Source organism: Lonchura striata, chromosome 8, assembly GCF_046129695.1.
Source record: "Lonchura striata isolate bLonStr1 chromosome 8, bLonStr1.mat, whole genome shotgun sequence".
Classification (NCBI taxonomy): Eukaryota; Metazoa; Chordata; class Aves; order Passeriformes; family Estrildidae; genus Lonchura; species Lonchura striata.
In genome coordinates, this window is record NC_134610.1 from 20,337,382 (window position 1) to 20,352,039 (window position 14,658).

General features: G+C 36.8%; 1 protein-coding gene and 1 long non-coding RNA gene across 3 annotated transcripts in view; one reads left to right on the forward strand and one right to left on the reverse strand.

The window, feature by feature from the left end:
- Positions 1 to 14,658, reverse strand: part of LOC110482849 (uncharacterized) — a 33,159-nt gene that overhangs the window by 3,672 nt on the left and 14,829 nt on the right. For both annotated transcript variants that reach the window (XR_002467466.3, XR_002467467.3), the window contains exon 3: positions 3,656 to 3,699. This is a non-coding gene — a long non-coding RNA (uncharacterized LOC110482849). The remainder of the gene's footprint in view (positions 1 to 3,655; positions 3,700 to 14,658) is intronic.
- Positions 1,593 to 13,703, forward strand: CYBRD1 (cytochrome b reductase 1). The gene is made up of 4 exons (XM_021552372.2): positions 1,593 to 1,833; positions 6,712 to 6,920; positions 9,447 to 9,601; positions 9,791 to 13,703. The coding sequence occupies exons 1-4, from the start codon at positions 1,647 to 1,649 to the stop codon at positions 10,089 to 10,091; spliced, it is 852 nt and encodes a 283-aa protein (XP_021408047.1). The 5' UTR covers positions 1,593 to 1,646; the 3' UTR covers positions 10,092 to 13,703.

Here is a 14,658-nt window from a genome sequence, read left to right on the forward strand (position 1 = left end):
GATACTGGGTGTAATCAAAGCTTGTTGAAATCAGTGGGAACTGGAAACATTTTGCAATTGGGAGATCCAGGTTCACAGAAGGCAAATAAAAATAAACATTTATGCCAGTTTTTATGCTTTCTAGAGACAAAAGTAAAATTTTTCTGACCACAGTACTAAGATGACCTGTGTGCCTCATAAACTAATGGCAATCTGGCACCCTGGCAGGATTATGCATTAGTACATTCATCAGAAAATTTAGGGCTTGGATCTTCTCTTAGATGCTGTGACTTGCGAAATTTAACAATACAAATGTTCTACTTGCCATTGTGAGTAGAATGAGCAACCAGTTAAATCCTGAGGGCAGGTCACACCAAATCCATGCAAACTAAAGCTAAATATGTTTATACAAGTGCTGCCCAAGTCAAGCCTTTCTTTAAAACATTGGTATGTATTTTTAGGAGATTAAAGACAATAATGAAGAAATATATTTGCACCACCCTCCAATCTGGCTTGGTCTTCATGTCTCTATGTAGATATTTCCAACACTTAGGACATATGGTGTTTGAATTGGCAGTATTCCACTGACACTATCTTAAGTTTCATAAAACCATTTCCTTTCATTTTCTAGGCTTCACTTTAAGTATGAGATACCAGAGAGATCAAATTCTAGCCAGAGTAGACAGTATTTTTTTTCCTCTCAATCAATTAACAAGCTTCCAATTCATATGTAGTTCAACACTATATATATTTTAAAAGTAAGCTAATGAAATACCAGAAAATTAGTGCTGAATATATGTTTGGGCATATCCTCCTACCACATTTGACAGGCTTCAGAGCCAGCTGAATATTCTACACCAAAACAAAAAGTAACTGCTGACTACATGATTTGACCAAACTGGTCTAATCTATGATGTTATATTTTTGGCAGGTCTACTGTCTCTTTTGCAATTCTGGTTTTTTTCCTTCTGTTTTCCTCTCTAACTTCCCTGCAATGGGCCTTTCCATACCTATTGGAATTGTCTAAGTTTTATGCATTCCCTTTCTTTGCTAGTGGATATTTGATATAATTGTGCTATTCAACAGAACAACGTCCACATCCTCCTGCATACTTGGGCCAGACTCCACATATGAAACTGGTATCTGTATTATATTTGGAGCACTCAATAAATCCAGTGAGAAGGGGGCGATCATGATGGCAAGACTGTGCTCCAGGTAAGTACATGAGTGTCTGTAACTGCGCTTCTCCTCCTCTGCATTTTCTGCGTGTGCTGTCTCTTCTTCATAACAGCACTCCTGCTTTATCTCTAAGTGCTTATGACTGTGGTGGCTTATCTTTCTGGTGGGTCTGTAAACATTCCGACCTCCACAACAGCTTCTCGGCAAAAAGCCCGTGACCACCCGCTCCCTTCCTTGGCTGCTGGGGGGAGCGCAGTGGGGCTGCCACCACGGCAGGGGACGGCTGACAGAAAATTATTTCCTAAGGCGGAGTTCTGAATGCGACGGGACGCTCGGAGAGAGCAGGGTGGAGGGGCGCGGAGGATCGCGGAGTGCCGCCCTGCTCCCGCCCCTGCTGCGTCCGTCCCGTCCCGTCCCGTCCCGACCCCGCCCGGCCCCCGGCTCGCGCGTCCTTCGCGGCGCTCGCTGCCGCGCACGGGGCTCGGAAGATGGAGGACTACGGGCGATTCTTGGCGCTGCTGGCCTCTGCGCTGCTGGTCGGCTTCGTGTCGGTCATCCTCTCCCTGGTCTGGGTCTTCCACTACCGCGAGGGGCTGAGCTGGGACGGCAGCCTGGGGGAATTCAACTGGCACCCCGTCCTCATGATCACGGGCTTCGTCTTCATCCAGGGCATCGGTGCGTCGGGGGCCCGGGCGGGCGCGGAGCTGCGGGGGAGCCGGGCCCGCCCGGGGCCGCGGTGGCGCGCCCGGGGCCGCGGTGGCGCGGGAGGCTCCGGGGCGGCCCGCGGCCGGTAGCGGCTCACAGCGGGAGCAGCACTCGGTCCGCCGCTTGGGGAAGCCGGCACTCCCGAGAAGGGACAAAGAGGCCCTTGTAATAAGCCAAAAGTGCTACATACGGGGTTTGGGTTGCTTTGGGGTTTTTTTCTGCGAGCACTTGTTTATCCTGGCCCGTGCACTTTGAGTAATGCCTGCGAGGTGTGTTTTTCCTAGGGAGCTGCAATTTATGAAAGTTGAAAATCGAAATGCGAGAAATGCTGCCCTAGGAAAGTTTCTCTTTTGGCCCTCTTCCATGTCCCAGGAAGAGAAAGAAAAGTTCAGTACCACAGAAGCTTGATTCAGGAGCAGGGTTTTTGCCAGAGAAAATGTAGCATCACAAGCACTATTAAAATGCAGTTCTTCAGGCTAGACTTAGGATAAATTGTTTAGTATATCTTAAATTAATAGTTTATTCTGTTGCTTAAATAACATATAATCATTAAGATACAGGGTTGCTTCTTCTCTTTTTCCTTTTTTTTTTTTTTTTTTTTTTTTTTTCTCTAAGAGTGTATGAACTTTGGATTTCATAGAGTTCAGTTGTGGACTAACATTTTTCCATTACACTTCCAGACAGTCAAAAGGCTGGAAGATGCCAAAGGCCTTCTTGTGGCTTCAAGCTGCAAACCAGTATTGAGCAATAACCACATTTTGAAGTTGTTTTACATAATATTGCTCAACAGGAAGTGTAATTTCAGGCTATAAATAAGCAATGGAAACCACCTGTTGACTTCACTAAGATCTATCTACTTAATGTGCTCAACCTATTTTTTTATATATATAAGCATACAACTTTTGAAGAAAATAGGGAGAGGCTTTCTGCAGCTTTTTCCTATGTATTTCTGGTTTTTTTCCTCTGAAACTCAGTTTTTTCCCTGTGTCACAGAGAAAGGGGGATGCCCCAAGCTCCGTATAGGTAAGGATATATGTAAAGTAAATGGACATTTACCATATCTAAGAAACCACACACATACAAGGAATTCACTAATAATACAGCATAATTTAGGGAGGAAGTCCTATTACATAATAGGAAAAGCAAAGTTGGAGACTGAAGGGGTATTGTAGTAAATCAGATGAAATATCAACAGATACCACTGTGAATCTTATTCTAATTTGGCTGATGGAAGTCTGCCACTGAATTCAAAGCAATTTGTATGAGAGTGGGAAATCAGATACCTTTGGGCACATACAAGAAAGATAAGACTTTAAGTAATTGAAAGTAGGAAGGTGTAGCTAAAAAAAGTTGGTAAAATTTGAGTAGAGAAATTAAAATAGTAACTAAACTAATTGTTTCTTGAGTTTATTTGTCTATACAAAGGATGGAAATGTTTTATTGTTGGTCAACAACTCTACGATTTTGCCCTGCACATTTGTAAAAGGACAGACGTCCCATGCCATGTAAAAATATTGCAAGATGACTCTGCCATGTGTAATGTGTTTGTAAATCATAGTTCAAAACAGGAGTAAGGTCTGAGTCAAAAAGCTCAGTCCAGGGTGCCTAGGCTGGCACCTACTTTCTTAAAAGTACTAGAGAAGTTCTGCGTTGAGAAAGCTCTTCATGAGGCTGCTTTACCATGTCATTACCAAACATTCTAATTGTGTGTGTGCTTTTAACCTAGGCTGTTTTAATTTTGACATGAAATTACACATCACATCTGAGTAAGTTTTTAAGAGCTTGTACTCACTGAAAGGTGAATCTTCCTTCTTTCCCCTTTGTTCCCCTCTCCTCCTGCAGATTAGAAAAGCACCAATTATGAGAAAGGCAGGGAGAAGCAGACAGAAGTGGTGATGGGGCAATAAAACTGTGTCTTTTCACAGTGATTAACAAATCTGCTGAAATTGCAATGTGTAAGTTCACACAAAGCCCTCCCAGAAAGATAATTAAACCAAAATGTAAAATCATGCATATGGCCTGGGCTGTGGCATATAACATGGTAATGAATGTTAACAACTAGCCAAACCATTAGTCGGTTATTACTTCATTTTCTACTGTAATATTTATGGGAAAGAACTTAGAAAATTCAAGGCCCAGAGATCTGAGACTATGTGGACAAGTGACTGGGAGTCTGATAATGCTTTTGGAAGTTAAATCAGCTAGATGACAACAAAAAAATATTATATAAAAATTTTAGCCCAGACTTGATCCTCTGAGATCAAAGACTAAAAACTGAGACAAGGACTTATGCTCATTAAGTTTTCTTCATACAGAGTCCAGTACTGTGCTGCACCATGAATAAATTATTGACAATACTATGGGACATAGAAAGATTTATTTGGAATATCCTCATGGGATGTTGAAACTCATTTTGGGGCCTTTTGACACATTTCTTTACAAAATTAGAAGTCATTATCATTAGTACTAAGTTGATTAATAATAGTCTAATGCAGGGTATTATTGCCAGCTGGCTGAACATGAGCCAGTGTGTACCCAGGTGGCCAAGAACGCCAAAAGAATCTTGGCCTATATCAGAAATAGTGTGGCCAGCAGAACCAGGGCAGTGATTGTTCCTCCTGTGCCCAGTACTGGTGAGGCACACCTCAAATCTTGTGTCCAGTTCTTGGCCCTTAAGTACAAGATGGACACTGAGGTGCTGGAACAGGTCCAGAGAAGGGCCATGAAGCTGGTGAAGGGTCTGGAGCTAAGTCTGAAGGGAAGCAGCTGCGGGAGCTGGGGGATTTTAGCCTGCGGAAAAGGAAGCTCAGGGGGACCTTACTGTTCTCTGAAAGGAGTGTGCAAGTGATTGATCTCATCTCCCAAGTAACAAGTGACAGAACAAGAGGAAATGGCCTCCAGTTGCACCAGATAAGGTAAAGATTGGACACATGCAAAACTTTCTTCACTGAAATGGTGGTCAGGTATTGAAATGACCGCCCAGAAAAGTGATGGAATGAATCACTGTCCCTGGAAGTGTTCAAAAAACATCAGTGTGGTGCTCAGGACATGGTTTAGTGTAGATGTAGCAGTGATACGTTAATGGTCAAACTCAATTATCTGAGAGGTATTTTCCAACTTTAGCCATTCTAGGATTCTAACATTATCATGTAATGTCACTTTGGGGAACTGTTGGAGGTGATAAGCTTGGTGTGCAGAATCATTTCTGTAATAGATTGCTTTAAGACAGTCAAATAATCTTATAAACAAGGTTTCTATCTTCTTGATTTTATAGGATTTAGCACTGTTGCATTTTCAAGTAGAAAGCCAACAACCACCTAAGTGCTGTGTATATTTAAATGTTCTAAGGAATTCTTTAATTCCAGTATTATATTTTCACAAAGTATGTAAAAGCATACATTGATTTAAAATTTGATTGTAGCATGGAAATTTGACTTGTAAACTGTTTTCTTTGTGAATTATTTCATGTAGTCCTGTATTTATTGAAATGCATCCAAGTTAAAAAAAAAAGTGTGAACAGAACTTGAAAAGAATTTGTCATTTATTACTACTATTCATCAGAACATAATAGAAATAATATTCTATTTATTTTCCATAATCTATGCTTTTTGCCTAAAATGCAAGGGTATGGAGAAGTAATGAATGAGTGGGGCACATGAGAATCACTTATGTAATACTTTTCTATTTCTTAATGTTTGGAACAAGATTTTTTTAAAAAACCTACATAAATTATTATTTCTTTGTTTTATTATAGCTAATTATATATAACATTTTCACTGTAATTTCAGAAGCCTTAAATTAGGATGTGATGAATCACTGAGTGGAGCTCAGACTTTGCTCAGGCAAGACATTATAGATGGGGGCATTAGTCTTTATTGGTCAAATTACCAGTTATCCTCATAAATATTTGTCCACTGTTGGCTGAATATACTTATGTGCTGTCACACATCCAGAATTACTATCTAGTTTGTAACCTGATGTACCTGGAGCTTCAGTGATGTAATGTGGCCCATTTGTGTCCCATTTGTGTCCCCTGCGGAAAGCATTTTGGTCATACGACAGACAGGAGACAGTTGTGGTAGGATAGGGGCAGCGGGGATCTTGGAGAAAACTCAGCAACAAGCAGCTCTAGGTTAAGTTATTTTTATGGACCATCTGGAGTTAGAGCAATGGAAATTATTGTTTTGTTCAGACTGAAAAAAACACTGTCTGCTAGATTTATAGATTCAAGTATAGGCAAAACTTCCCTACATTCATCTAACAGTAGTGGAAGACTTGTATTTGTTAAATGCTTTTGTCTCTTAAGTCAGATTATGATTCCCTTATGCTGAAGAACATTTTCCCATTCAAAGTAGTCTTATTGATACCAGTGTAATAGACAGTCATATAAGTATCTATGCAATTAGAGAATAGCATTATCCAAAGTTGCAAAGAGAATAAATACTAGAAAATAATCCTACATGCTTTCTCAACAAGTGATCTTCTCAGTATAAGAATCAGTCTGACTAGTAGCAGTAAAATCAAAATCCTATGCCAAATCCCTGTTAAATAAATTTAATGACTGAGGAAAAGATGACACCACATTATTTACTGTTTGTTTTTTTTTTTTTTAACACTTCCGTTTGTGGGATTTTTTATATAGAGAAGAAATCCCTTTAAGCCTCAGTTGTATTTTCAGAGTATGCTATGCTAAGTGTATGAGAAAAAGCCTTTTAATAGACTTTTTAGAAGACTTAAGGTTGGATGGATTTTGCTGTAATTTACAATGTAACTATGTGAATTATGCATAATTATTAACATTTGAAAGAAATTATAAGGCCTGAAATCTTGTTTCTTTTCTTTCTTCAGCTATTATTGTGTACAGATTGCCTTGGACCTGGAAGTGCAGCAAACTCCTAATGAAGTTCATACATGCTGGATTAAATACCATAGCTATGATTCTTGCAATTGTTTCTATGGTAGCTGTGTTTGAATTCCACAATGCCAAGAACATTCCTAACATGTACAGTCTGCACAGCTGGATTGGGCTGACTGCTGTTATATTTTATTCTCTCCAGGTCAGAATCTAACTATATTTATAAACAGGTTGTCAATTTGAAGAATGTTTTTAGTAATTCAGGGACAATAGGCTCTTCCTAGTAAGTTGTAACTATTGGAACAGCCATTTTACACTCTGATTTGGCAAATTATCATGTAAATGTACAAATACTGGATCACTGACTTTGAAGAAAAATGCATTTTTAAACCTATTTAGTTTATTTGCTGGTATAATGGCCATTAACCTACAATACAGTTACACAGTAGTCTGTTTCTAGGCCCTATTAACTCCTGAACTTATAGCAAGTTACTTGGTTTGTTGGCAGCATAAATATAGTTAGAGCATTTATTAAAAAAGTCTCAAATTAAGTAATAGCTTTTCTTTTTTTTTTTCAGCTATCATAAATTTAAGTAGTCACTTCTTGGCCTCAAGACTTTTGTTACTCAGCAGAACAAGTGCCTCAGGGAGCAGTAGAGATGCAAAGGATCTGATACCTGAATGAGCTACTACTGGGTAGCCAGTTTTCCTGAATCTGCAGAACTTTGATAGATGTTTGTGGGGCATGCTTTTAACTGCTCATCTTGGCAGAGAATTGGCATTATTGTAATGTAAAATGAGCTAACTTAGTGCGTTTTGCATTTGGCAAAGAAGAGCATGCCCTGAAATTTACAGAATACATACAGATGCTTCTGCATATACATTCTGAACTCTCTGAATTTTGTTATTACACTATGGAAATTTATTTTGTTCCTTCAAATATTTTTTTTCCAAAATACTAAAAAGATGTAATTATCTATGATCAAGCACAGAAAAGCCTCAGCTAAGGGATTTGGGTTCTGGACTTTATTCTTCAGTGCTCAGGCCAAGGGGTACAAGAAACAGTGCTGAAATAGTGTTTTAACATTTAGAAAAAAAGAAAGCATATTGCAGCATTGTTGAGTATATTCTCTATAGCTGAACAAATTAATAAGAATGAATATGAATGAATAAGAAAAAACAATGTTAAAATTAAGTTTGTCCTAATAATGCATCTATTTCAAGGAAGTCTGTGTTGCCACTACACTGTCATTATTTTTATTAATGGTTAAATGAAGAATTGTGTCTAAAATCTGAGTTCTACTTTTCATTTTGCTACTATAAACATGATCAATGGCACTTAATGCTTTGCCTGTAACATCAGAAGATCCTTCTCCAATCTGGGATGTAAGTCTCCAGTTAGAGACTGATGTTTGTTAAGCAACTGAGCACTATAAAAAATAGTCATAAAGCAGCATCTTTGTTAACAGAGAAGACACTTTGCTCTTACCAGGGGCATGTCAGTCGTATGCTCACATAATACTCTGCCTACAATGTTGTAACTATGTTGTAATTAAGCCAAATGTAGGTTAATACAGTGCAGCACACTGACATAAATTTAAGAATAGGGCAAAAATGTAAAATGAGACTGTTTCTTGGAAACTTACATCTCTGGAAAGAAGAACTCAAAAATGACATGAAGCTCTAAATTTCTCACAATGCTTGGACAACAGGAAAAAAGATGGCATTAGTGGAACGAATATGAAATACTATGGATTTGTTTAAATTTAAAAGAATGATCAAAAAAATAAAAAACAACAAAGCCAAAGAAATTCTGGAAATGTAATTTGAGAGATGGAAAAGCTATTTTCCACTGAAAAACTTAAAAAACTCCAGCTGTTCATCAGATATAAGATTAAGAGATTATTTTATTATGGTGTACTAAAAAGCTTCCCAGGGAGAAAATATCAGGCTCTCTAATCCATTATGGAAAAATAAAACAAGGACTGAGTTAAGGTAGGATGAAATACAAATTCATGCACTGTGTCTAATTTAGCAGCAGGGTGAGTAACAGTAAAACAAACTAAAGAAGGGATGCAACCTGACTGGGCAAGCCTGTGGATGCAACATGGGACATGATGAGTTACTTTCCATCACAAAATTAGTGCTAATAGGAGGACTAATGTCCCCTGAATAACTTGGTGCCACCATACATGTCTTCACTCTGTAAATGCCATGTGATCAATATATTGAAAGACCACGCCCCTTCTAAAGATAGGCACTTAAAATTTAACTGAAATTCTAACAAGATAAAATTATTTAATCCACTCAAGTCAGAAGGTTAGGCTATCTTCTGATGTTCCTTTATGTGCAAATGTGGAGCAGGGCAGAGAACAGGACTTGATGAGACTGTAAAAATGTGGCTCCTCACATCTTTACTATATTAATGAATTAGTGACATTGAAAACTTGTGTTTCCAGTACTTAGTTTGGTTGGAGTTTTAGCATTATCAGTAAATTTGGACACTGATATTATGTAGGATGATTTATAAAATATTAATGTTTGCTTCCCAAGTGCTGATCTGAAATTTTGCTTTGGTTTTGACAGGAAACACATTCAAAAATAGAAATGCCAGTTATTTTCAAATTTTTACCTGAAGACATCTCGGAATGGAGTTTTAATGATTATTCTACTTGAGAAGTGCAGCTTGTTTTCCATCTAGCCCTAACTATGAATGTTTTGGTTATAGCTGTTCTTGGGTTTCGCTGTCTTTCTGCTCCCGTTTGCTCCAGTTCATCTCCGCGTAGCTCTCATGCCAATACACGTTTATTCGGGTCTTACCATCTTTGCAACAGTGATTGCAACAGCTCTCATGGGAATCACAGAAAAGCTTATATTTGCATTGTAAGTATTTCCACGTGTTTATTAAGATTATTAATTGCAAATATACTTCCATTTGCCCAGAATAATAAGCATCCACTAATGGGACACTGTTTTGTTTCGACCTGCCTAGCAGGAGACTCCTGGTTTTAGACCAGGATTGTCTTTAAAACAATCTTTTCTGACCTCTTCTTTCTTTTTCCCCTTTCAAAGGAAAAGTCCTGCATACAGTGCATCCCCGCCAGAAGCAACTTTGGTCAACTGTCTTGGTCTTTTGCTTGTCATATTTGGTTCACTTATTTTGTGGATGGCAAGCAGGCCCCACTGGAAGCGGCCCCCAGCAGAGAATGCTAAAATTCTGAGGCCCACTGGAGCAACTCCTGATGGCACAGAAGTAGAATCCACACTGACAAAGAGTAGTAATGCAGATAAATCTGATCTGAGGAGTAATACTGAAGCAGCCAGAAAACAAAACATCAAATTTGATGAAGCAGGACAAAGATCAACTATGTAAAGAAAACACACAGAATAAAAGTACTATTATACCTCCAAATTCCCCCTGGTGATGGTCCTTCTAATGTAGTTACATTGATATGTAAGTAGGTTGGGGGTTCATTTTTACTATGGCTTGCTGAAAGACACTCAAGTTTTCTGCATATGGATTTAAATTCGTGTAAGTCCCAAACATATTTTATTGTTCCATGACCAGACCGTGCCTTGTTTAAAAAAACAAAAGCATGAATGACATCACATAATGGGAAAATCACATAATTGGAAACTGTCTTCTATATCACGTCTTAATTTAATGCTTATATCTCTTATAGTCATGAAAAATTTAACAAGATTCAGACTAAATTTTGCTCTTGAGTGCTTTTGCAAGTTATGAATCAGCCATGAAGTATACCAGACAGAATAATTTAGTTTGTCACACACAAATTTTCTGGTAATGTTCACTTCTTTAAAGTTTGATTTCTCTAGCCGATTAACTCCCTCACCAGCTGCTATGTTCTATGGGATTTGAGATCATTCCACACTTCACAGAGTTGCTTCATAAAAATGTTTATTCTAAAATTCTTAATTTAAAAAAAAATGTTTGTTAAATATCTTCATAAAATGTTATATTTCCTTTAGAAACTTCTGGGGGGTTTTGGTCTTTTTTTTTTTAAATCAGAATGTATCTTTCAACAAATTCTACCAAATATATTGTATATGGACAATATTTGGCTTTAAATTATGTGCAATTATTAGTGTAATCTAAGAAATGTTCAGACATCCAAATGCAGAATTTGTCTTATTTGAAAAGCTATAGAAACCCACTTAGAAAAATGTGTCACTTAAAGTAAGTCTTCTTTTTATCCCAGAAGGCAGCATTTTAGTATCTTTATTTGATTGCACAGTTCAATTGATTTATGGTACTAGACTAGAAATTAGGAGGTTAGAAACCAGAAAAATCTGCTATCAGTCTCACAGACAAAAAATACCTTCAAGTGAGAAATACATTCCCAACACACAGGTGAGCATTGCTCTTTTAATGAAATGCTACTTATTAACTGGAAGCCAGTTTTAGTATCTCCATACTGACATCAAAAGCATTATTATCATAGGCGTGAAGACATGCTTTAGTCTGTAAGCAATCTATACAAACTCTGTGACTTCTTAATTTGAAATTACAATTTTAAATAAGGCAATTTTCTCTAAATAATGAAGAGTCCCTACTGGCACTTTACTTTTACAGCTCTTTCTAGTAATTGAAGTATTAATGTATTATGCTCATTCATTAATTTCACAATACAAACAATATTTATACTTTCACTACTATGGAAGAATAATTATAGTAGATTATTTGGATTGCACAGATCCAAAATAATGAGCCATTCTATTATTATCTCTTGTAAAAGGTGCAGAGCCCACTACAAATACAAATTTGCCACTGTTCATGTCAGAATATAGATAGTTTCAGACAGCAAATAATTTCCTATTTTTTAAATACTACATACATTTTAATCTACTCCAGCTTTAAAAAACATTTTAATACTTTACCCTTCAACATTTTTGTAGTTCATTGTGTGTTAGTACAAACTATTTTGGACATGAGTTATTTTGGGTTTTCTCTGAAAAGAAGTACCTCAAGTCCTGTTATTCGATTTGTAATCATATTTTATTATTTGGTGATTGCAGTATAGAAAACTAGCATAATAAAATATTTTAAAAACTTTTCTGCTGTACGATTTGGTACTCAAGGACCAGAGTTCTGTTTTCACTTGTAGGTTTGTGGATGACTGGAACCAAGCTCACACTGGTGTATTTTTCCACTGCAGAAAATACCTGCTTTTAATGTGGAATTCAGGTATGACAGAAGGAACACTAACCTAAACTACAGAACTATTGTGTGAGCACTCCTCCAGTCCCACTATGTGCAATGAATCAAACAGTGAAGCATGACAGGGGAAGTGAATAAACAAGCTCACTTGCAGTAATTTACTATGCAGCTTTCTATACCGCACTCACACAGGCAACAGCATTTTAAATTGTTATGTACTTGCCTGTTACTGTGTCTCATCCACCTATGAAAATGAGCTCACTCAATCCTTGCATAGTACTAGGTCACATAATAAAACATATGTTTGTATGGAAGGTAGTCAGTTGCCTAGGGATTGTTCTGGAAGAAAAGTAACTGTACAGTGTACTGGAAGAAACACAGAATCTATTACTTCTTTTGTTACAGCACTGAGTTGAATGTATTGAAATGAACAGCTTTTAGGTGGTTGGTTCTATATGCTGTTAAATAACCAGCATGCCTTCTGGCTTCCATTGTATTCCATGTATTGTTCAAGGAAAATGCTGCTTGGAAAAAGAATGGTGGCATTTGTTTACTTCTCTATTCTCATGAAGTGCAAGGTACAAGTAACACCAAGGTTCAAACCCCTATGGGCCATTTGCTTAAGGGTTGGACTCGATGATCCTTCTGGGTCCCTTCCAATTCTGACCATTCTGTGATTCTGTGAGATAAAACTAACTGAAAATCAAGGATTAGAAGCCTTTTGAGGGGGAGCTCCCAGAACATAATTTTGGTTTTCAACTTAGAGGTTAAACATGATAGTAGAAACTTAGCGGAAACTGGAATATTCCATTTGGGGAATTTATAATCAGTGATAACTCATGAACTGTGGGATTATGGCTGCTGATCTTTGGAAGGTCCCCATGAGATGCAGTAGCTGTGAGCTCCTAAACCTTGATCAACCTTGCTGTATGCAATTTAAAACTGACAAAACATACTATAGACTTCTGACTTAACTCTAAATTGATTAAAAAGGCCTCTAAGTATTCTTGCAAAAAAATGAGGCTAGTTCAATGCTAAATAAAAATGCACAGGTGTTCGCAGAGTCATAGTCCTAAACCTGCTCCTCAAAGTGGCCTTCCATTAACTTTCCTTTCATGCAAATTTTCTTACCTGTATTTATGAGTAACATAAATACAGTAGCAACATAAGAAATGAAAAAAGTGTATGGAGGTATGGAAGGTAGAACTCTAGCTTTTTAATAGGTATTTTTCCCCATGTTTGGAAATCATCTACATAGTTGTTTTTACAGGAAAATTATTGTAGAGCTTATATTCCAGGTTTGGATTCCTATAAAAAACCAGGAAGTTACAAAACCTAACATTGAAAGTGCTATCTTCTTAAGATGCCTGGGGAAAAAAAATACTATATTTACATGCTGTCATACAGTATTATGCACAGAAGCAGAAGACTGTTTTTTCCAACATTAAGGAACTGAGAAATGATGGTGCAAATTAGATTCTAAAATTGAATGTAATTACATGTGTGCTTCTTACTACAGATAACCAAGAATATTGCATATGATAATGTAAATATGGATTGCTTGTTTACATGGATATTTTATTGAGTGACTAAGATATTGCCAAATATTTTCTATTTCAGATGTTTCTTTCTTTTGCTTTTATTTCAGAAAATTTCTTCCTCTGTTTTTAACTGTTCACAAGAACCTAGAAACTTATTTTATTATCCAAAGTACTTATTTGTAGATGAGAGCAAATATTTAATTATAATGTCTGTTTTCCTTATTCTTTTTTATATATTAATAAAAGTGATTTTTTGAGCTTGTGATACTATTGAGTACAGATTTTTATTATGGTACTAAAATATAACTTTCTAAATTGGGATAAAGACTGAATTATTCATAAATTACTTTTTGAAAACAGGAGGACAGTTGTACAAAATTTCTTAAATATGTCTTAATTTCAACTATTTATGATGAGCGTTATGATGACATTTATGTACTTTGTAGTCTTAGGAACATAGTACTTAATGGAAAGTGAAAGAATTCACTGTATAAACAATTCATATTTCACCTTCTGATCATAACATAAATTCCTCACAGAAGTTGTTAGAGGCAGGTGAAAAACAAACCAAAATTATCCTGTCATGAGAATGTGATTGCCAATATGGGAAGATCAAGGATTCTGATATATAATGGTAACATAATGCACTAACATAATGCACTGTAAGACTGAAATACCCTCAGTTAAGTAACAGCCAGACTAAGAACAAACTCTGTGGAATCTTACCCAATTCAACATCTGCATATGAAGTCACTCATAAATTGGTTAATTATCATAAAACGCTATAAAAGTAAAATCATCTATATGAACATATTGGTAACAACTAAGTATTAAGGTATTCTTGAGTTTAATAAGCTTAATTGGAAATTCTCCTGGAAGTATAAAGCATAAATTATTTTTGAATACCATATAGATGTTGGCTAAAATTTTCCAACATTTTCATCATCATGAAATAATAAAAAATATTATTACAAACATCAATGTAGCAGAAAACCTGTTGCATTCAAACCTGACAATTCCCTGTTGCTGAGGACTTCCCTCAACTGTTCCCTGTAAGCTGGATGTGTTGGGGAAGATTCTAGTAAAATAGTCCATGTTTTTAAAACATGGTGATTATTTAAAAATTCAGTAAAAGCTCAATTGTATTTAAAATTGAAAGAGGGGAATCAAATTTTGGCAGGAGGACTACATTTGTGTGGAAAAATGTGGGGTTTTTTTTA

What these genes read in the sequence shown, in the direction of transcription:
- CYBRD1 (XM_021552372.2), top strand. Translation starts at nt 1,647, where the DNA reads ATGGAGGACTACGGGCGATTCTTGGCGCTGCTGGCCTCTGCGCTGCTG. An exon ending in TTATATTTTATTCTCTCCAG is followed by an intron (nt 6,921 to 9,446) that starts GTCAGAATCTAA and finishes TTTTGGTTATAG; the next exon opens with CTGTTCTTGGGTTTCGCTGT. An exon ending in GAAAAGCTTATATTTGCATT is followed by an intron (nt 9,602 to 9,790) that starts GTAAGTATTTCC and finishes CCCCTTTCAAAG; the next exon opens with GAAAAGTCCTGCATACAGTG.